This window comes from Onychostruthus taczanowskii, unplaced genomic scaffold, assembly GCF_017590055.1.
Source record: "Onychostruthus taczanowskii isolate IOZ18803 unplaced genomic scaffold, ASM1759005v1 scaffold50, whole genome shotgun sequence".
NCBI lineage: Eukaryota > Metazoa > Chordata > Aves > Passeriformes > Passeridae > Onychostruthus > Onychostruthus taczanowskii.
This window is the reverse complement of record NW_024502569.1, coordinates 5,839,739-5,863,948: the sequence shown is the minus strand read 5'-3', so window position 1 is coordinate 5,863,948 and position 24,210 is coordinate 5,839,739. Positions and strand designations below refer to the sequence as shown.

General features: G+C 38.2%; 1 protein-coding gene across 1 annotated transcript in view; it reads right to left on the bottom strand.

Annotated features, from left to right (window-relative positions):
- Positions 1-1,334: 1,334 nt before the first annotated feature.
- MICU2 (mitochondrial calcium uptake 2) overlaps positions 1,335-24,210 on the bottom strand; it is a gene marked incomplete at its 5' end in the record, with an annotated part of 134,736 nt that continues 111,860 nt past the window's right edge. The window contains 5 exons of the mRNA XM_041416021.1: positions 1,335-4,381; positions 4,667-4,824; positions 7,547-7,655; positions 7,952-8,123; positions 16,360-16,457. Of these exons, the coding sequence (XP_041271955.1) occupies positions 4,277-4,381; positions 4,667-4,824; positions 7,547-7,655; positions 7,952-8,123; positions 16,360-16,457 (642 nt within the window). The remainder of the gene's footprint in view (positions 4,382-4,666; positions 4,825-7,546; positions 7,656-7,951; positions 8,124-16,359; positions 16,458-24,210) is intronic.

Here is a 24,210-nt window from a genome sequence, read left to right as displayed (position 1 = left end):
GGCACACAGGTGAGGAGAAACATGGCCTTTTACTCCTCAGGGCACGAGGTGCTGTGGCTAAGCCCATGCAGGTGAGCAGTGCTGAGCAGGCTCCCTGCCATGCCGGAGCAGCAGCCCAGGAGAGCAAGCAGAGCTCTGCACTAGGGCACTCCAGTTAATGAACTGGAAACATTATTAACTAAGCCAATATCAACCTAATGGGAAATCTGTCTCCACATATGTTGTATGATTTTTTTAACAATTATTGAATCAACTAGGAATTGTTTAATAAACAAAGCCAACGGGAAACATTCAAATAAATGAGTGAAGAGACATGCATTTGTTTGCTGATTAATTTTGTGCATGCTCAAGTCTCAGGTTTTCTGTTCTGCAAAGGGCTTTTGGCTTCTTGTTGGATGACATCTTCAGCTGCTGTAGGAGGAGCTTCTGTGGCCAGCTGGCCACTAGAAGAGTGTGTCTACATCTGCCATGTTCATCTTCATGCTTCCCTTGTGACCAACCCCAGTGTTTGTTGGGGCAACTTGGATCCCACTAATAACGACCACAACATCATTTGGGCACGTATTTTCTGTTTAGAATGACTGAAGACTTTTTTTTTTGCATTGGAGCAGTTTCCTGAACCAGCTGTGACTGTTTTGCAGGAAAAATTAAAACTGAAGGTATGAGGCAGCCTGCCATGTTCTCCTGTGAGAACTCCAGCAAGAGAAAAAAACTATTTTTAAATTTTGATGTACACTCATTGATCCATTTCTACTTTTTAGTCCAAGCATGGTCAATATACCTGAATTTTATACTTCTAAGCAACAGGGTTGTTCCCATTCTGCCCTTTATTGGGCAGTGATCCTTTCTATGTTATATGCACTGAACATGTGAAGTGCCATGAAACCACAGTCCATGGCCTGGTCGTTTCTCTGCTATGCAGAACATGTACTCCTCACTGTTGCTTATTTTGTTAAAAGCTGCCAGCTTGGTTTGAATCCAGAGGGACTTTAGATTTTAGAAAGAGGCTTGTACAAACTGAGACACCAGAATTAGTTTCTAGAAACAATCAATGAGTTTCTATTACTTCTAGTATACCACACTACATTTTTGCCTTTGCTTCCTTTGGAAATGACACATAAGTGGTTCTTAGACATTATCTTAAAGTAAACAAACAAAGAAATGTAAGAAGTGTTATGGGGATACAATAATTAAAATTCTGTAAAGCAGTTATATGGTGTAGGTAACCGCACTTGCTTTTGTGTATCCTTTTGCTATACTATATAAATTTTTAAGACTTTTGCAATGTGCAATGTGTTCATCTTTACTCCATGTAAAATTCAGATGCAATGTGGTAGATTTAAAAACAAAATCAATTTTATTTAGCTTTTCTATATATTTCTGTTCAGAGGAAGAGTTCCTTATGTTGAAACAAGTCACAATTGACATATTTAGACTGGTAGCTGGCATAAGCCTTAACTAAATTGTGTTGAGTAATGCTCACAGCAGGCCGCAAATATCATACAGTGACTAAAAGGAACTAAAACATCAAGTACTTAAACTATAATGAATTTCTTAAAAAACAGGGTTTATCTAAATACATAAATATATCTTTTAATCTAAGATATTAAAAAAGAGAAATTATTTTAAGACTGTTGTAAAACGAACCATTTTAATTGAGAAATAACAATAAACTTACAAATTAAACACAGAGTCTGATTCTTCAAGCCTGGTAGACAAGTCATCCCTGGCCTTTCAAGGAGTTCCTTCCTGGCTGCACTTTCAGGATAACTTCTGAAAATTATTCATAACTCTGTTTTAATTTCCAATCAATTTTTTTCTTTTTACAATAGACACAAAATTAATATCAAACCCAAGCATATCCCTTTGCTTTTCCTCTGAACTTGAAATCAAAGCTTTTGCTGAAAAATAAAACTTGAAATCCCTGAAAGCAGATACTGCTGATTGCACAAACCCAGACAGAAATGAGTACTGAGGAATTAAACTTCTAAATACACTAAAGCTAAATGAGTTGATTTTTCCAAAAGGAAACCAAACAGCTTGTAAGAAGGAAGTAATTAGTAAGCAAAAGAAACCAAAAAAGCAATAAAAAACATAATAAATCTATTAACTTCACACAGAATAAAATGCTAGGGAATAATTTCCACTCCAAATAAAAATGATTTGCCAAAATATTAACAGCAACAAATAAAAGGCAGCCTTGCATTAAAGCCAGAGCTGGCACAAAGCACACTTTGGGTGAACACATATACACTTCTATGCCATGGACTCTTCTTCAATATTGTAATTTTTTGGATAATTTGGTGAAGTGCAGCTGGCTGTGGTACTGTGGTGCCAGTCCCACCGCCCCACCTTTGCTCCCACCACGAGAAGCAACAAACAATTTCCAAAGGCACAAAGTAAACCAGCCACCTGCTATCCTGCTGCCCACATAGCACCGCATGAGCTCCGTTTGAGGGGAGGAGGCATTTACTGCATTTGGGTTCTTTCCTGAGGAAAAAGGGATCCTTGATGGTCACTGGTGCCTGATCTTCCAGACAGTCTCAGGACACCCCCACAGGCATGGTCTTGTTCTGGATGCGTGTCCTTGACAGTACTACCAGCATTTTCTCTTTAACACTTTAGATTAAAGCTCCAAGCTGAGGCCATGAGGGAAGAGCTGCTTTGCTGGCCTCTCACTGTGTTCCCCAGGAGAGATCACTATGCCAAATTTCAGGCACTAGGACTTGTCCTCAGCACAAACATGACAGCTACTGACACATCAAACACATTCTCAGTAATCTCAGTATTCCTTAGGTGGAACCTTTAGGGTTTCCCAATGCATTCTCTCCTGTCCCTGCACCAAGTGAGAGCTGCCCTGATGTCTTATCTATCATGGAAATTGCCCCTCTTCTCACAAAACCCAAAGAAATGACAACCAAGCACCATATGTTCAGCTTATTTACAGCTGTGAGGCAAATGTAGCTGATGTCAAGCAAGAAACGGATGGATAACACCTCACTGAGTGGTTTCTTGGTTATTTTTCTTGAGACATTTCCCTAGTCCACATTCTGAGTCTATTATCTCTGTTATTACAAACCTGTCCTGAAAGGTTAAGCTTTCACCCCAGCCAACACAAGTCAGACAACTGAGAGTGGGAAAGACAGCTTTACAGATAAGTCTATCTCCTATATATTGTGGCCAACCAGGAAGAGTGATCTGGACCTGGCTTTTGGCTCCTTTCTTGCAAGAAAGACAAAACATGTAACGTGCATACCTGTGTACACAGAGATGCACGTTATGTTATTGCAAAAAAAAGTTCACCTGTAATTTCTAAGTGGTAGTCTTGATTTGTTCCTCCTTTTAGTTTAAGATCTTAGGTCTAACTTTGCATTTGGAGTAATAAACATTTGTATTTGGTTTTTTATTGGACACATTACCTCAACAATGGCTTATTATAACCTTGATTTCCTGAGATACTTCAGGTTTCCCTGTCACAACTTTTAGTGAGATAAAACAACTACTTGTTACGCATTCATCTTCTGCAATACAACTAAAGCAAAATAGTAATGAGTCAAATTGTAGCTACCACTGTGTTTGATAGAATGAAGATTTTTTCTTCCCATTTATACTATGTGGAAGAAGTCTGAGACACTCAATACAAACTCACTGACCAATGTACAACTTTTAAACCCTGTATCAAGCCTATCAGTCTTGTATTTCCAGTTTAATAATAACACCATGAAGGCAGACAAACCAGAAATCCACACAGGAACTGCTGGAATCAAGCACCAGCAACCAGTACACGAGCAGATCCCCATAACAAAGTGTGAATTTTCCTTTTTGATTTAGGATAACTTGGTTTAAAATGTGTTGTGCAAGTGATTTTGCCTTGTGGACCTCTGCCCTTGCTGGAGAAGGAGAGCTGCTGTGTTGGTGGCTGAGATGATGTTCACTCCTTCAACAGGAGATGATACTGCTGTGATGTTCTTGCCTGGGGCCATTATTCGATCCTGTGCATCCTGTATCCTACAGTGCAGGGTCAGATTCCACAGAGCAGTAAACAACACTATTCCCCAGAACAAGAGTCCTTTGGTATGGAGGCCAAAAGTGATACCAGTTCTGTAAAGCAAACTGATTGCACTGGAACAATTATAAAATTATTGCATTAGAGTCTGGGTTAATTAAACTTTAACTATAGCTAAAAAAAGAGCATTTTTTACTTAGTTATTATGTAAACAGGACAGACAAACTCCTCTAAAGAAAAACCACTTAAGCAAAAGACAAATGGACTGCTTTAAAAAGGACTTTTCCCAGTTTGCTTCCAAAGTTCTTTGACTTCTTTAATGCTTTCTTTTTTCACGCACTTCCAGAAACCTTGAATGCCTTGCTGCTGTGGTACCTGTTAATAAAGTTAAAGTGTGTTTAGCATTTACACAAAGAAGAACTCCTATTTCCAGACTGTGTAAATACAATATATAATGTGCTGCTGCTTCTGTAGTTCACATGTGTAATAACAAGTTCTTAGTGGCAGCACTCATCCCAGATTCATATGCAGTAAGGACTATCCAGTTTAAAATATATATCTTTTTCTATTCATTAACTCTACCAGTGTTTCTACAAGCACTTACAAGAGAGTTGTAGCAATCATCTGTGGTATTTACAAACAATTATGTCAGCTTGTTACCCTCAAACCTCGATGAATTCGGTTCCTCAGGACTCCAAGAAACTCGCTGTGGCTGAGGCAGTCATCTCCATCTAGATCAAAAATCTTGAAGATGGTATCCAAAACATTATCAGACAGATCCTGTCCTGTTGCCACCTTCACTGCTCTCTTGAATTCAGCTAATAAAGACATAATATTACATTAGAGGTGACTGAACTTGCAAAGAAAATGGAAAGCTTATAAATAGCAGGATTCTGTCCAATTTATAATGGCTTGTGGGTATCCTAACAGGAGAATTTGGGATGTGTAAACTAGTAAACTATTAAGAGGACTCAGTTCATGAGTTCTTGAGCTTGCTTCTTCTTTTGTAACACTATCTTTATTAATTTTATCATAAGCTTTAGCAATGCACTGCTTCTCAAGCAACAGTACAAGTGATAATTTTTGCTACAAATAGACGAAAATTTACATAATTTTGGCTCTTTCCTGTTCATACAAATGGTGTTTGCCTCACTATCCTCTGATAAAAAAGTTACCATTTTATATCAAGCCAGCTTCATGACAATTCATTCTACAAGAAAACTCTATTCCTCAGAGAACAGTAGGCTATGATATGCTCCACCTCAACTAACAATCTCCTCAGCAACTCTGCAGAAACACAGAGCATCAAATGGTCAATGTACTGCTTACAGCACATGGCTTTGTATACCTGCAGTTCTGGTCTTGAGAGAAGCTGGCTACCTCCTCTTAAATGATGCTGAGAAGTTACTGAGGATTTGTGGCAGAAAAAGCTGCCACACCTCTCTGGAGATGTAATTTCATCTTCAGCTCTTTTTTCTTCTCTCTTTACACCACCATGTGCAGAATAGAAACACCCACTAGCCCCTCTTTTGGTCCTGTGGTGCACAGAATTTGCAGTTTTGGCTCAAGGAAGATGAGGAAGTGTGTGCGACTGCCACAAAACAGCAGCTCGTAAGAGTGGAAGGATTATTGTTTATTATAGCAAGCACAATCACAACACATGAATTGGATGCATTTTTGAAGGCATTATGGAAGTGTGAATTTCAAAAAGGAACTGGAGGTTATTGAAGTGTAGCAGTATGGTAGATTATTACAGCAAGTTGTCCAATGAAGTTATAAATGCAATATTAATGTGGTTCTGCTTTCATAAACAAGTTCTGTTTATAAATAGTACCATAAATATGACTAGTTCTGAAGCTTACTAGAGGGAATAGCATTCCTGACACAGCTCTCATCTTTGTCTCTTTCAACAACTCCTGTACAAACGTAGTTGATTATTTCACAGTTGGTTTAAACAGAATTAAGTTAAAAATCCTTTTGTAAAAGTATATATTGCAACTTGAAAAAGACATAAAACATGGGATGTTTATAGTAGTTTTAATTTTGTTTTTGAAAAGATGTTAACTGCTTCATCTCTTGAAGCTGAATTTAAACCCAGACACGGCACTATTGTTTCTTTGAATGTAACATGAATAAAAGAAGATCTTCTACAACAGTGCGGCATAACAATCTTCAAGCAAAGAAGGGCCACCTTACCAGAGAGAAAAGATGAGTTGTGAACTTAGAAGAAAAAGAAATCTCGAATAAAAGGAAGGACTAAAAGACTGTCTTATATTTATATAAATGTTCATATGTATGTGAATACACACATGTACACACATGCAAACACCAAGACAAAGAACTCCACCAGATTCAGGAGAGAATTAGACATACAGGCATACAACATCTGTGAGTTACCTCAGCAGCTGGCTGATTTTGATTACAGTGGGGTTCAGCGCATAAACAGACTAGTAATGAAAGTCACAAGTTGCAAATCCCCCAGTTTTCTTTGGTTCAAATCCCATCCAAACATTTATCTTTCAAGAATATGTATTTCTCTTTCCATCTTCTCACATCTCTCATCTTTTTTTCACATGAGCCCATCAAATATTAATTTCAATGAATGTTAATATCTCCTTACATTTCCTTAGGAACTTTTTAATAATGTTGCTATTTTGAAATAACTTATGAGACTTGTCCTTCAAGAGTAACAACTAAGTAACAACTTCAGGATTAAAACAAAAAGCATTTGTATGTCCATAAAACTTTTGATGCATTGCTCCTCTTTCTCTTATATCGTAAGGAAGCAACTCCCCTCCTTGAAGTCTTTATTTTGAACTCCACTTTATGACATTGTTTATTTTTGATAGACATAATTGCATAACACATCCTCCTCAGCACAGGGAGGACATGAAGTGAGTCCAGAGGAGGGCCACAAAAATTATGTGATAATTTTTGGGATGGAGCACCTCTTCAGTGAAGAAAGGCCAAGAGAGTTGGGGTTGTTCAGCCTGGAGAAGAGATACCTCAGGGCAGACTTTATTGTGGACTTTCATTATATCAAGGGGGCTTACAAGAGAGTTTTTACCAAGGCCTGTAGTGACAGGAAAAGCAAAATGCTTTCACAGTGAAAAAGGGTACATTTAGACTGGACATAAGGAAGAAACTTACAAAGTTGTGGCTATCCCATCATTGAAAGTGTTCAAGGTCTGGTTGGGTGGGGATTTGAGCAACCTAATCCAGTGACAGAGTTCCCTGCCTATGGCAGAAGGTTTGGAAAATGACCTTTAAAGGTCCCTTCCAACCCAAACCATTTTATGGTTCATTAGTCTGCTGTCATTAATCCACATATGACAGCACATTAGAACTTGGAAATGAAAACATTTTGGAAACTTTATATTACTATTTTTTAATGAAACAGAACTAAGTCCAAATACAGAGCAGTATAATATTTTTGGACTTCACTGTGGTACTTTGGGATAACTAATTTACATTAATTCCATAATTAAAATTTTTTTTTTGCCTTTAAAAAAACCCACATGAAAGGTGTAGAGCACTTACCCCGCTTAACAGGACGACTGGCTACAGTAAACATCTGCATGGCAATAGAAAAGTCTTCCAGGTTATTTGTAAACTTGCAAAAAGTCTTGAATTCTTCCAAACTGATGTTCTAGAGTATCACAGAATTGAAATGATATATAATGAATATACATTCAAATCCCACTTATTCTATGTCATTAAATCTGGTGGGACTTAGTGTTTAGATGTGACTGCCTACTCATTGTTGATACTTGTATTTCTCATATATATTTGTATTTGGACAATTATCATTGCTCTTACTTGTATAAAATACAAGGGCTGCAATAATTCATTTGGCGACTGGCTACCTCACTAGATAACCACATTCAAATGAAAACCTGTGCATACAAAGGAGGAAGCAAAACAAAGTATACTTTGGGTACCAACCTCTCCTGCTTCGATTCTGTCTTTCACGTTCTGCCAGTAAATTTCATTGTTTTCCTCATCAGTGAAGTACAGCAACCACGCTGCAAAGTCTTCTTTTCTCATGACGCTCAAACCCTTTGAAAACTTTATGAATTCCATTTCTTGGACTTCCGTTTGCAGATTTTCCATGAATCTAAGTGCAAACAGATATTATCCACCACTTGTTACTTCCATCCCTGTATCACCACTACTACCTCAGCTACTCAGTGCCGCAGACACCAGCTCTGAGCCACAGACACCTTCGACACTGCTGTTTAAAATGCCCCCACTGGTTTCATTTTCCCCGTGCTCGCGGATGTTTCCAGGGCTGCATTTCCAGAAGGACACCAGCAGGACGCGCTCTCGGCCTGCACAGGCGGCTGCGGCCAGCTGAACTCAGGGACGCGTTGGACATCTCGGTTTTACTCGTGTTTAAAAATGCGCAGATAAGGAGATAAAAAAAATCAGTAAGGCAGCAGCATAATGAATGAATGAATGAAAGAATGAAAAAGGACATGGTAACTGAAGGCCTGACACATGATTTATGAGGTTTCATATTAAAAAGAGAGAAATGACAAGATTGCAAAGTACCTAAAAAGATGAGGCCATAATAATCACAAAGGTAAAAGAGGAAACTTGAATTCATTGCTGTAGGAGAAGATGACTGAAAGTATCAGAGATTATAACTACATACAGAGGTTTGGTGAATCAGTTCTGTGCTCACTAGAGGATAAATCAGAGAGGATTACAATTGACTTGTATGGAGTTAAGAAGAGCACAGAAAAATGTTGCAGGGATTTGGGAAGGAAAGAGAGTTGTTGGAAAAAGGAAAGAGTCAACATCAAGGTTTTTAGGCACCCATTATTTTGGGAAAGAAAGAAAAAAGTATTACAAGAAGCAAGTAATAATCTGAAGGTACAGAGCTGTAATTCTGAGTTGTAGCTTCAAGTTTTTTCAGTTTGGTCTATATGGCTAGTATTAATTTTGGAAAAGGTAACACAGACAATACAGTGTGATCCATTTGATATTTTCCACTTCAGAAACGGGGCAATCCAAAAACAAGAGGTGATTTTTAAACAAAGGCTAAAACCAGTGGTGCTTGCCAGAATCCCCTCCGTATTGCTAAAGAACCCTGCTTTATTGAGTTGCAGAAATTATTGACAGGAGGGAATGAAATACTCCTATATTAGGACAAAGCAATTAATTGGAGAAGAGGACAGCTAAGGGTCTGTGTAGCCAATATCAGCAGAGGCTCATTTGCTCATCCGTGTTTGCCTGGCCTCACTGGGTTTGAATTCTTTCCCTTGAAATTACAGCATTTGAGTCCACACAGCTATCTTTAGCTCTTTAATGAGATCACTTGGACAATTAGTAGCTTGAAGCTCTGTGAAGTCTATAAGGGGTTAGCTAAAGACTGCTCTTGAAGCATAAGTTCTCTCTTTTATTTTTCCCTCTAACAAGTAGAGCTGCACATGCAAATAAAGGGCCAACAAACACTCCACATCTCAGGACATGCAGGTAAATGAAAGCCTCATAATGGTGAATTTAAGTTTCAGGCTAGGGCTGAATTAGGGTAATACAAAGGAGGGGTACAAAATGCTGTCACATTTTATGTGTGCCTTTTTCTGGTCTAGTAAAGGGGATTCTACAGTATAGCCAAACACTAAGATATTCCTCCACAGTCCACCTTAAGACCTGACACACTTTCAATTCCTCCAGCTCTCCCTCTCAGAAGCGGATGAAACACCAAAGGACCAGGTAGTGCAACCAGTGTGACTGCCCCTTTGTCTTGCAGAGTGGTGAGAGTTGCCTTGCTCAGCTTGCAAAGCACTCCTCTGTTTTCAGGCCCAGCTCCTGTCTTTGTAACTCACAAGGAGACTGCTGCCTCTGGCCAGCACCACAGCCAGCATGTGCCAGGGAGACCAGCTCCATGGGCTGGCACAATCAGCCCTGCTGCACCCACGGCCCCCAACAGCCTCCCCAGGTCTTGGGAAGGGAGGTTGAGGTGCAGAGGGAGAGAACAGCATGGATCTGGCATGCAGAGCAGGCACAGGGTCAGCCCAGCAGAGACTGAGTAGGGCCATTTGGCTGCATTTTGAGAGTGGCCATCACAGGCAAGGAGGAGATGGTATCTGGGATGTGTGGTTTGTGGTTGGCTGGAAGGCACAGCCAAGACTGTGCAGAACAATTTCTTTGACTGTAGTTTCTAACTCATGTAACGTCTGGTCTGGAGGAGGAGAAGTTGCTGAAAATGAGGTCACTCACAGAAATATGCCTAAAACTTGGATGCAGAGAAATAAGACAACATGTGTTTTATTTTCTTGAATTTTTATCTGTGAAAGGTGGACATATTTTGCAACAGACTTAAGGTCTTGAGAATTGAGCTATTTATCTTGGGGAGAAAGCTCTCAGTCATTTGCTTTACCGGTTGCTAGCCACAGGCAACGACATAGAAACAGAGTCTTCCACCTTTTCTGAATATTGCATTTCCTTAGGCAGACAAGCCTTGGTGACCTGCCCTCTAGACACAACCAATAAAGACAGGAAAGCTGAAAGATCAATCATTCCTACATGATGAAGAAGGAGCCCACTAAGCTGTACACATCAGCCTGCTGAAAAGGGCAGCAAAGCCAGAGCAGAAAGCGAAGGGTTTGGCTGCGGCATTTTCAGTGTGTTCTTGCTTCTGCATCCTCTTCTAATTGAAGTTCATTTCAACTTGTAGGCTTGCTCCTGGCAAGCCAGAGGGGGAAGATTTCCTGCCATATCAAACCCTACTTGGAGCAGTAGCTGAAATGTGCAATTTAAAATTTATGTGATAGTTTCCCATATTACAAAAATTAAAATACTGTGAATCATCGCATCAGCATTCTAGGTCACTCTTATTCCCAGATGTGAGAGTTAAAAATCCTAATGAGGTTTTTTTTAAAGTAAAAGTTATTAAAAGTTATTAAAAATAACTTTCTGGTTAGGAAGTAAAACTTGATACATAAATGTCAAGACACCACTAGGGATACTTGCTTTTGTATCTTCTGGATCACAGTGCAACGAGTTTCAGCTGTGAAGTCCTCGTATGTATCCAAATATTAGGAAAAACAAGCACAGGAATGAAATTCCTGCTCTCCCAAAGTCAGTGGGATCTTGGCTGGGGACTTTGTAGGGAGCCTGAATTCAAGTACAGGAACAGGATTCTGATTGTAGATACACTCTACAATTAAAAAATGATTACACTGGGAATACTCTTATGCTATAGTAGGTTGAAAATAAAAGAAAGCTCTAAGTTTCCAAGTAACAGAAAGGAGAGGTAAACCATAAATTTACAAGATGGGGAAAAGGTCAGGAATGAGAGCACTTTCTTTAAGACAGCCCACTTTATCCACACTCTCTAAAACACCCACGTTGAAGGCCAATGGCCAAATTTGTTATCGTGTTACAACAGCATCCAGAAACCTTATCAGGATTTATCCCTCATTTTGTAATGGGTTCTAGTATAAAAAGAGGGAGTCTCCCAAGGTTTTTGGCAACTCAGCTTTAACAGTGCTAATCCACCACAAATAGAAGTGAAAATGTATTAAAAGAGGGGAGACCTCAGGAATGCAGCTATTCCCCCTCCAAGCGGAGAAGTGCTAGCATTGTATTCTTTATGGCACACAAAGCAGATTGAAACACTAAAGGAAATGTTAGGGAAAGTTTTTTTTCACCTCTTGACCTGAACTGTCTGTGCAGAGTTTCAACACTCTTAATACAGAACTGACCAGGTCCTGTCGCACTGATTTATAGGAAGGAGATCTAACAACAAAGATAGTAGTGGATATACCACCCCAGCATTTGCACCATGCTTTGGCTACTCTTTGGACACCAAAGTCTTTTTGAAGAATTGAGAACCCTCTCTGCACCAAAAGACTGTGGTGAACCAGCTGCAGCTTGCCTTTTTGCAATCTTTCAAACCAGAATATAGAAAATCTAATAAAGGCTTGGCCAGCTAACTTTTAGAGAACATTTGTCGCTCTGATTTTGTAAGACTTTGTTAAGCTTTTTGATGTTTGCATTCTTTCAACAAACTTTTTCACACACAGTTCTGTAAATAACTTATGTTTTGCATTCTTTCATGGAGGTGGAGAGAATTGATGGAACTTTGGTCTGTCCAGTGGCATTGGAGAGGTGGCACTGTCACCCTCCAATCCACTGTCACCTTTAGAAAACTATAAATGTTGGAGTCAGAAAATAAAGTTTTTCTTCTTCTTCTTTTTGTTCCCCTCGAGAGCAGCAGGGTCTGTGTCATCATTTCGTGTCTTATCACAACAAACATTTAGATCTATGCTTGTAAATTCAGGCTTGCAAGCATTAAGACAGTTAATCAATCTCACAATTTTCAGAACTGCATGCAAAACCCTCTTTGATTTACTGTCCTTAGCATTTCCAAACCAAAAAAGCTCACTTTCATTTTTAAGTGTTCTGTAGAAACTAATCAAGCCACTCTTTTGCTAAGCTCACACAAAAGGAAGAAAAATATTTTTCTCAAGCTCTTTACTAAGTATTTGGGAAATATTCAGATAGAGTTATGGCAGGAATTTCATGAAGCCAGATTTTGTTGCTGTTCTCCTCTTCTTCACTGCCTGATCTTGGCTGTAACTGATGTAATATCTATGTATTATGACTCTCTCTATATGCACACACATAGATAAAAGTGTAGGAACAGAGACAAGCAATCATACTCTATTTCTGCAAAGCAATTCCAAATCCCCAGATGAAGATCACTGAAAATATATAAGCTGTCATCACAGCAAATAGCACAGCAAAGCACAGCACGCTGGCTGATGATGACACCTGAAAGAGATCCTGCATCCATGCACTGGCACACACACACCACAGCCCCCAAAAAATGTCAGCACGAGCAGTGGGGTCCAGCCTGGATAATTCTGGCTTCTTAAATGAAAGTTTCCAAATAAAATGTATCAAGGAATTCAAAATACTGAAGGAAAGAAACAGGATAAGTAGGGAAAAGGCATGATATGGTTATACAATTTGTCACCTTCAATCTAAAGCAGAAATTAAAAAAGAGCCATAATTAAAGAATGTATCTGGTACAAAATTCTATTAACTGATGAAACAAGAAGCAAGAAATCAGGTAAGAGAATGACATAAACTGGAATGAAACGTTAACTTTCCTCACACTATTAAAAGATGCCCATTGTTTAATCATAGTGGGAAGTACTTTTTTTGTAAGACATCCCAGAAAATATACAACAATCAGAGTTTTTTTGAATATCCTTTCCATACTCTCTGCACTTTCTTTTTTTCCTACACAGAGAATGTAAGAGATTTAAGCTTGCTTGGGGACAGATTACAGAGAAAATCACAGCAGTCATAAACTGTTTACGGAGGGAAATACTGTCTCCTCTTTTATTTGGGATTAGACATACTTAAACAAGATCAGTAAGGGACTTTTTTCAGGGAAAAACAACCCCCAGTGTCTGTCAAGAAGAAATATTTCCTATACCTAGAAAATGAAATAGTTTTCTACTCAGAATAAAAGATAGTACATTTGATATAGTTGGAAATTAAAGCACAAGTTAAATTTTTTTGGAAGGAAAAGACCAGAAATTATTTCTGTATTAAAAACCAGGAGAAATTCACACAAAAGAATAAAAAAGCCTTGAATTCTGGGGACATTCTCTAAGACAGGACCTGGTATTAGAAGATGAAATTATTGTTGAGGTGTAAAACTGAGTGATGTCATCTGAAATAGAAACTTGTTCAGATCTTCTGAGAAGAAAGATGGCTTCCTGTATTAAATCTACCCTTTTTGTTACAGGACTTTAGGCTTACTGCATATTCTTCTGTATTTTCCTAAAAAGGTTACAGGAGAATACTGTTCCAGCTGTATTTGACTAAGAGACCACATCTTTAGTAGTGATATACATAAACATACTCCAGAAATTTATATTTCCAGCACTTGCCAGGGAAACATTTGCTTTTGAAATTGTAAATTCTTATTGATAATTACTAGAATGTCCTTATGTTAATGACAATACAACTAATAAGAACTCATCTAGCAGTCTGGACCTGAACATGTGTTCCCTGAGTCCTACCTTAAGAAGCCAGAAGATCTCTGAAAGAACCCTTACATTTGATGAAAACACTGCCTGAGGATTGTCGCTGTGTGTATCAATACCCAGGATATCCCAAGAAGCAAGCACCAGCTGGAGACAGATGCCTGACCATTTTCCCTCTCTATTCTCAGCATGCCTCCTGTGCTCAGGGCAGTAGGAAAAGAGGCACAAGAACTGGTTTACATCAGCCTCACATTGCCCCAGGAGATGTAGACAGTTTCCATTTTCTTTGTGCCATCTGAATGCAAAGAAAGGAGAACAGTTTGGTAAATTAACTGTCCTGGTATATTGACTGTGGCTGTCTGACATTTTTAAAATGTTTGGACTGTGGGCTAAAAGGCTTGGATAATGCTGGTGTACATGTAGATACAGATGGTTGCACACTTACAAAAGGATTTTTTAATGCCAGACAAACTGAAAAGAGGGAGCATGAGGAAAATATAAGTAGTTAATGAGATAAGAACAGTGGTCTCAGCTTTCAGAATTCCCATATAAGTACAGTGAAATTTCAGAATTGAAAGCATTCTTGTTTTTTGGGGTGAATTATTTTTATATTTTTTGTGATTTTTATTTCTTTCTCTTTTGGGTGTATTTTTTTTTTTTTTTTTTTTAGTTTTAAGGACTCTGAAGTACAACAGTATTGTGTATTTAACTAATGTGACAAGTTTTAGTGTGTCCTAATCAAACATAATCACCTCTATTTTCTACTAGGTACTACACTGATCAATGGAAAAGCTTTCTAGGCAAGAACTTGGAAAATGATAAAAGCATTTACCATCATTATTTTTTGCTTTTGAGAATGATCTATGTCTCTACAGCTCATCAGTCATCTCTTGTAAAAACAATGTGGCACTTTGATCAAACAGCCAACAATAGCTTCCCGCAGAAGGTAAAGTGTTATGAGAGGCCATCAGATAGAAATCACATTTTCTCTGAACAATAGGAACCAAGAAATGATGTGCTTGATTTACTTGCAAATAAAATCATGTGAAAGGTGATATCCTCGCAGAGGTTAAAAAGACAGCGATCCTTTTATTCACCTTTCTGCGTGTTAAACAAACTCCACTGTCACGCTGCAGCTGAGATGGAGTGTCTACGCAGTGATAAAGAGGCACATTCCAGCCCTACGAAACATAACTGCCACTGTTGAAAAATTACCTGCATTAAACCTTACACTTATCCCACAAATTTTAAGAGCAAGATGTGGGAGTTTGATTTTGATTACAGGCCTCTATCTGTGTGGCAGGCAAAGGTCTTTAACCTATGCGTTCTGAATGTACAAGGTACATAGTTTCATCAATGTCATGCCTCATTGGGTCAATGTAGGATTTTATCTAAAACCTGAGGCTTTTCAGTTTACACTGTATATGCAAACACAACCTTTTACTGGTGCTCTCTGCCTTTTGTTTCATTGAGAGGATCAATGGTATTTATAGAAAAGGGAGCTGGAGACATCTTAAACTTATTTTACTCACTTAGATTCCTATTGAGCTGAGGTCTTCAAAAGGGAAAGGTTGTTTATTTGAAGACTGGTATGTACCAGAGCCACTGGAGCCAAACACTTTTTAGTCTACTGATTGCAAAAACATTCATTTTTAAGAGGGCTGCCACACATTCTCCACTTCTGAATACAAACTGAAGCAAAACACATTATTCTATTTTATTTTTGCAGCCTGTAAATGACTGATTATTTTGGTAGAAAAGGTAATACTCATAGATAACCTTCTCCTGATGCCATGCTACAATATGTGTGTCAAGATTCAAACAGGTATCTGCATAGTCTCATTGCAAAAGTAGCTCAAATGGTAGAGGAAAAAGCACTGGGAAAGTTTCAACAGAAGCTGGAATTTGAAGCAAGTGGAGAAGTTGCCTGCAGCTTACCATGACAGCTGTAATGGGAAAGGAAGTATCTCAACTCAGAAATTATTTTTTAATTGGTTAGAAGTCACTTTTTTGGTGATTTGGTCATAAAAAATACTCATGAATCACATTGTTTTAAGGTATGCCACCACACAGCTGCCAAGAATGGGGGTCTCAACCCTCCTGGCCCACTGCTCTGCTGCCAGGACATATCACAGTGCTCAGCTCCTGCAGACAGCAGACTCTAGGAGCTAAATGGGGAATTCAATCATGCAACAAACATCATGAACAATCTCCACTTCATTGCTTAATTTTCTGAATCAGCTCAGTGTGATGTCAGATAAAGGCCTGAGTTAAGGTAAAGCACAGGGGGTAGGAACAAGACTGGCTCCTGTTAGGCTTGTCTAGCTGAAAAAATACCTGAAAAACTCGGAAAAGCGAAGTTTTTCCTTTCCCTGTTTTCCAAAGAAATGTACCAGCAACACAGTATTAACACCACAGCTGTCCAGTTCTGTTTCCTATAAAACAAAAAAACTATATGATTGTTATGCATTGCATGATCATTAATGTTCACCATTAATCTAAAAATATTTATTTGAACTAGTATTTCCCAAAAGATCCTTGAAATTTAATTACTGTTCCTAAAGCTATCACACAGGATCTCAGAGTTGAACAACTCTTCCACATTAACTGCTAACAGTGTATTATAAGTTCTGCTTCTAAATACTCTGTAGGAAAGATAAGAACAATTTCCAACCACCATCAGTGCACTTTATTATAATATTTTATTTTTATTATTAAAATGGAGAAGGTTGTTGCAAGTTAAATCTTTAAGAAACTTTATCTGAATAGAAAGCTTAAATAACTTAGTATCTGTAAGTAAGTTTTTAGTTAGGTATTTCTAACATGTTACAGCCATTAAAAAACATTCATGATAGTCTAATATATGAAGCTAGGAAAATACCAACACTGATAATGCTCTATTATATTATGGTCTTACAAGGCTTCTGGGAATTTTCAGGGTTAGTGACTTTTCTGTAAATATTTTTAAAATCTGAAGAATAAATTTCTGCAGAGAAGGGATACACACTATTTCAATTCAATCTTTAACAAGCCTAAACCCACACATAATGCTGGATTTCTGCTCTATGCTTCTTTCAGCACCAGCATACTGGCATTTCTTTGAACACAACAAAACACTAAGCAACACGAAGAGAGAATTTTTTTTAAGTCTGTAGGGATTTCAGCATACTATTCTTATGACATCTAAACAGCTCCTGTGTCTTTTATCTGGTTGAAGAGGTAAGATGAAAGACAAGAGTCTATTCATAAGATTTAATACTAATGGTTATTTAGCTTTCAGCATCATCAGTAACAAGTCCCATTAGTCCCCCGTGTTTCATGATTACTGCATACATGACACAGTTATTTTATAGTTAAAGCAGAAACATTCCTCATTTCTACTACAAGCTACAGTTCACCAAATGCCAGAGATATGAGTTATGTATGAGTGAACCTAGAAAGAAAACACTTTTCAAGCCATATGCAAACTGTACTTACTGAACTTTTATCATTTAATTGCAGGCAAAGAATATTTAAATACCCACAAGATCCATCCTTCTGAAGTTTAAACACTTCAGATTACTGTGAAGACTGATGCATAAACATTGGTATATGCTTTTTTGAAAGCCAAAAGTCAAACATTCATGTATGCTTATTTGAAATTCAAACCCAAACTATTTATATCAGAATGCAAAGTTTTCTAAAAAGACTCAGAGAAGAATCCACATATCCCTCACTGCAGCTATATTGTAATCTGTTTTTTGTGGGTTTTGCTTACATGTTTAAAGGACATTTGAAAAATGCAAGGAATAAATTTGCTAATGTAATTTTAAAAACTGAACTCATGATTACACAAATTAATGCTTCTAATTTAATTACTCCATATTATAATAAGTGCTGTATGAAAACAAACTGAAAAACAAGGTTTAAAATAACCTTTTCAAAACTAAGTCTGTAACAGCAAAAGTTTTTTTCTTCTATTAATGCTTCTCTAGTCACAAGCTAGAAGAAGGCATACAAACAATACCTACCTCATCTTATCTAAGATGACAAAGCCTATCCCAAGATTTATAACAAATATGCACCTACTTGCTGGCTACCTTCTTTATCACTTGAAATTCCATAGTGAAACTGGCAGATGTCCGAACACTATGTTAGTGAGAGTTAGATATATTTTAAAACTACAAAACAGTACATTTCTTTAAAGCATAAAATGCAACAGGAGACCACAGAGACTACATCTTAAGGGTGAAATTTCAAAAAATTGCTTTTCCTAGAGTTAATGCTGTTAAATTAAAGTACATGTTAGTACATAATTCCTTTTTGTCCACAGAATCATTAGGAGCTTTTGCTGCTGATCTGTATAAATTAGTACTGACATGACACATCCTTGTTAGAAGATAATGAGAATTCTATTAATATTTCCAACACCTTGCCCTCATGAGCTTGGTAAAAGAATAACTCACACTTGGAATGTCTCTCTTGGCAATAAGAATGAAACGGTAACCCAATCCCAGGCTGTAAAGCAGACCAGACTGGTAGATTTGAGTCACTATCTAAACTGAGTGAAAGTTTGTATTCTGGTTATCTGGCTGCTTCTGGCCCTGGGATCCTTCTGATCTGTGCACTTTACAGAAAGCTGAGGCACAGAGTGGAAAAAGGAACCCAGTGGTCTGAGTTTCATCTTGACACAAGCACAGGATGGGGCAGAGACATATATCACAAGTGGGGAACTCAGACATGTTCCAGAATCCCAAAGACCACACAATCTGATGCCACACAAGTCTGTGAACTAATGAACATGTGTGTACATATTACAAACATAGGCTAATTTTCCTAGAGTAATGTTAACGCCTCCTACACTTTTCAAAAGTATCATGAACTGCTGAATTATGCAATTATTCCTTTTTAAGCAAGATCAGATAACACAAGTTATTTCCTTATTACATTACATAGGCTGTTAACGTAAGGGGCCTGATGCTGCAAACACTGAGTCATGGGCAAAGACCTACATAATCCTGTAGCTCTCCACTGAGCTTTTGACATTTAGGACCTGATACTGCAGCAAGTACCAACAAGCGTCTGAGAAGAAACTTATCACACAGTGAGATGGGATTTTCAGAATAATGCACCTAACTGATTTTCAAAACTCATCTGAAATGTTAATAGACTTACTGTCTCTAAATTCTTACCACCTTTCCTTGCAGAATTTGCCTGAGGCATGACTGGAAAGCATTCATCATGATTAAAATCTGCAATTCGTTTCTTGTTCTCTTGCTTGCTTCCTGAGAGATGGTATTTGCTGTGCAATGTCTTACTTCACTAGAAATTGTAAAAATATGTATTTTGGACTGAATATTTTTTTTAGTTAAGACAGAAGGAGAGTGAGTAGATGGAAGAATGGGCAGAGAAGTGAGGTTGGGCAAGGAGGACAATACCTTAGTTTCTGTCTGCTAGTGATGTCCCAAGTCTTTCCAAAGGTAAGACTAAATCTTTGCAAATTTTTCTGAGTCCACTTCTCTGCAATCCTCTTTGTTTTTAAGCTGCTAGCTCAGTCAATTCACCATTCCAGGCTTCTATCCCAGCCTAGCTTCACACACTGCTAAAGAGAATTCAAGCTTTCTGTCACTTTGAGAGTCTCCCAGACGCTGGAATATATCCTACAACTCAGTTCTGGTAAGAAGGTTTAAAAGATGTGTCCATTATGAAATTAATCCTAACAGTTACAGTCAGTCAAAAGAACTGTAAGCAGGCCAGCTAGAGGGAACAGGAGATACAGACCTCCAAAAGCAGTTCTTTTTGGCAAAGCCCAGACAGTCTCAAGTGGGCCCCAGAATAAAACTGTGTCTTTTATGATAAATCAACTTTCATCCTAATGTAAATCCACAGTAAAGTTTTTCATGTTTTGCAATGCATGTTCTTATTAGGTAGGATTCAAGAACATCTCAGGTCTGCTGCAGAAGGGCTGAAATGTGCACAGATGATTCTACAGAGGATATAACAGACAATATTTGAGAAGTCTGACAGAACATCTTCTAAACAATAAACAGCATCCAATAACATCCATAATTCCTATTACTGGGAGGATCAGTTATTTTCTTAATGACAACTAATGCCATGGAATCACTCTGCTGTACACTTTTGTATTTTGTATTACTTTTGTAATGAAGAACATGTAGCTTCACGGACATCCTCAGGTTTCAGTGCATCACCCTCAGTTCTGCATCAATTCATAATGAGGTACAAAATAAAAATGTTTTCCAGCTGACGGGGTTAAAACTAATCTGGGAGTAGATGCTGCAGGAGATACTTTAAGCCCCAAATAGAAACAGGTTGAACCTTGTCTGGTTCTGAGCCGGCTGACTGTGCCAAGCAGTCTGGGAATGGCACTGCTGCACTGCAAAGCCCAAGCCTGACCCATGCCCCACTGGCAGCTCCTACCCACAGCTGGGACAGCTCCTCACAGGAGCCCACACCCTGCCTCTCTGTTGTGGCATGCTTTAAAAATGTAACTTTGCACCAAAAAAAGATTCCGAGGACCCCCTTCAGGAGGGGTGATGTGCTATGAAGCCCACTCTTTTGATCAAGGCAGACTTGGCTTCAAAGGCCGAGCACATCCATCCTCAGCGCGCGCAAACCCTCTTGCTCTCGGTGCTGAAAATGGCTCAGGTGGCCTGTCCCAGCCAGCCCCTGTTCAAATATGTTTCCTTCTCTCTCTTGAGGTTACAATGTCATCAGATCATATGGAAAAACAAAATAATTTCCTTGTCCCTGAGGTAAAAAATGACCCAGCACTTTTTCCATAATCTAACATTTTGGTGTCAGACAGTTTGGTTCTTTAGGAGGTTTACCTATCTGGAGAACTTTCTTTAAAGCACATCACACTGCTCCTTGATTTAAAGCATCTAAAAGCTTTTCAACAGAATTCAGTGTTAAATTGCTGACACAAAACATACATATTTATGTTGGAAAAGATAGGTCAAGAAAAAATGTGCATTCCATCTGAACTGAGAGGTTACAAGATTAATGACAGGCTCTTCGGGGAGGGATATTAATTTTAGTCTTGGACTAGATTCTTGTAAAATCTGATGTGTTGCACCCCTGCTACAGAGTACTGCTGCACTAGAAGAGCACAGCTCCCAGCCACCACCTTCCTTCAGTTTTAAGCAGTCTTTAGTAATACTGAGCTATGCAGACTTAGAAGCACTGATTAGAAAACTTTAAACCAGGTAGAGATTCTAGGGAGCAGATGGGCAGGTTATAATGACTTGCACAGTTCCTGTGGTTGAGGAGATGCATCACAATTCTGCAGTGTCTGAAGGTCCAAGTGTAAAACCTTGTCTTGACTAGGTAAGCAAAGAGAAATGTGTGAATGACTAAGGTCATTTACTTCTTTTAGTACCACAGGAAAAAAATAAAAAGAGAGAAGTAGACAGGCTAAAACAACTTACACTCAAATAATATTAAATTGTTCATGTGTGAGTCTAAAAGTACACTGCATATAGTTAGACAATTTCAGTTCATAAGTTTTCTGTTTAAAAGAGATCAGTATCTGTGTCCCCAACTACTACTTAAATATATAAAAAAAAAAATCCCCAATCATACTTTTCACACTTTGTCTGAAAATGCATTCACTAGGGAATCCAGAAGCATATCTTTAATCATTTGGAAATGAGATAATTCACATATTTCACAACACCAATTGAATTTCAACAACAAATACAGAGCACTCTGTATTGTCATTCCTTTTCTAACAGTAGCTAAAAGTAATTTATAAGTTTATCCATTACATAAAGCATACTAATGAGAGGTATCGAAAGTACTTGATAATTCATTAATCTAAACTGAAGGGCCTGAGAGCAAAGTCCCTGATCTAGACAGCTGGTCTGTCCAGTAGATATTTGCCACCATTAGCATTGTTTTCATAGCCAGGACACTAAAGCACATTTCACTGTTAAAAGTATCATTTTAAGGAACTCAGGACAGGAACACAAAAGCAACAGGTGCTGCTCACCGGGCAACACCTTTCTAAAACAAACCAAATTGTCTAGTTCATGCACTTTCCTACTGGATTCTAGATCACTTCCAGGCAGGGAGTTTGGCTCTCCTCTTCCATGAACCATGGTCATACGTTCTGCTGGATGTTCCATATGAAAAACAGCTCTGCCAGGAAGCCAGATGGAGCATTTCCTCTGGCCTTTGGGAAGGGTGTTTGAGCTGAAGCAGTCACTGCCTCTGTTGACTTCTGCACCTTTTTCTCCAATCTGATTAGAAAGAACCAGGCTCCAGCGTTTCAAGTCTGCCTGCAGCTCTCCTTCACCGTGTGCACCTCTGCTACGAGACTGCCAGATTGCCTGCTCTGCAAAATTCAGCATGGAACTTCCCAAAAGATGGAGCCAGTTAAGGCTGGGCAGATTTTTTTTTTTGCTTTTATTCCAGCATCAATTATAATATTGGAAAAAAGAAAAGCCCTCAATTGAAATATGTGTATCTGGATAACCAATTCCATTGTAATCCTATTCAAGGGCCAATACTAAGTGGTGAAAATTTGCATTTTAGGGGTGTAAGTCAAAGTGTCTGCAAAAAGGCAGAGATACAATCACCTCAGGAGAACGGCAAACTGATTTTTCTTTTCCTTATATAGTAACTTGATGAGTATTAAATGGTATCACCATAAAATCAATAAATGACTGGGACCTTTGTCTACACACTGTACAGGGAACACACCTGCATATACCTGCTGGTTAAACAAAGCTGCAGACTACCATTTAAACTGTATTTTCCTAGGTTGGTGACATTTGCCATCTGGTATCAGAGACTGGGTTTACTTTGAAAAAACACAAAACTCATATGCAAATTGAGAAAGTACTGTGGAAATAAAGAAACATTCCAAACACCAAAATTCTGTTGCAGTATCTCAACTTTCAAAAAACACAGTCAACTTAAACCCCCTGTTTTTATGCTTCATCGATTTTGCTTAAAGGCAATACTATGACTTACCATAATTATAAAAAATAAAGGGTAAAAACATATCCAATGACTACACTGTATAGTCAGATTCTCTGCTTACAATGATAATCAATTTCTTTGGTGAGAAACAGGAAGAAAATAAAAATTAAGAGAAATGTGATAATTTGGATTTTGCCATGTAGAAATATAGAGACCATACTAATTTCAAGTTAGCTGTATTCCCCAAAGCAATTTAATTATTCTTTCAAACTAGAATTCCATTTATAATCTTCTACGAAACTGTATTAAATAACATTTTCTAGCTACAGTAACTTCAGATTTTTCTCAATGGAGAACGCTGAAGACAAACTTTGAAGCAAGACAAAAACAAAATAGAGACATTCCAGCTCAGATATTTAATTAGCTCACAATAAGCTTATGTGTTTATAACTAATCTGTCCAACTGTATCAAAGTTTCTCTGGAAATTTTATACTGTAGCTGTGCATTCATGCAGAATAAAGATCCTTTTTCTTTCAATGTCATGGCATTTAAGTCTCAATTGAAATAGGTTTTGAGGAGCAGACAACCCTATTAATCCTAGCTATTTTAATCTGGTGATTGATGAAAAGATTCAAGAAAGGAGATGGTTGTTTGTCGATCAAACAATTTTTAACTCAACTTAACTCAGCTTTGAATATACACTGAGGGAGGAAAACTTTTGTGAATCAGAAGACAGATTATGCCTAATAAATTTTAAGGGTGTCAGCAATAGCCACTTCCACTTTTTCCTCAGGCATATGAAAAACATGAGCAACTCTTCTTAGAAACTGCTGATGCACGATTTACAAAGCAGAGCCCTCTATAAATTCCTTACTGAATGCTTCCAATATGAGCAGTGGCTGCTGCATCATGGCCTGTGGAAACTGAAAGTTTACAGCCAACAGCAACTTGCTGATTTAAGCAGCATCTTTTAGTAATAGATGGAAACAATTCAGCTGTATTCTCCCCTTCTTTAGAATCACAGAGTAATTTACATTGGAGAAGATCTCTAAGATTATTGAGTCCAACCATTAACCCAGCACTGCCAAGTCCATCACTAAGCCATGTCTCTATGCACCACATCCACATGTGTTTTAAACACTTTCAGGGATGGTGATTCCCCAATCCATGACACAGTGCTTGACCAATGTCAGTGAAATTTTTTCTTAATACCCAATCTAAACCTCCTCTGGTGCAACTTGAGGCCATTTTTGCTTGTT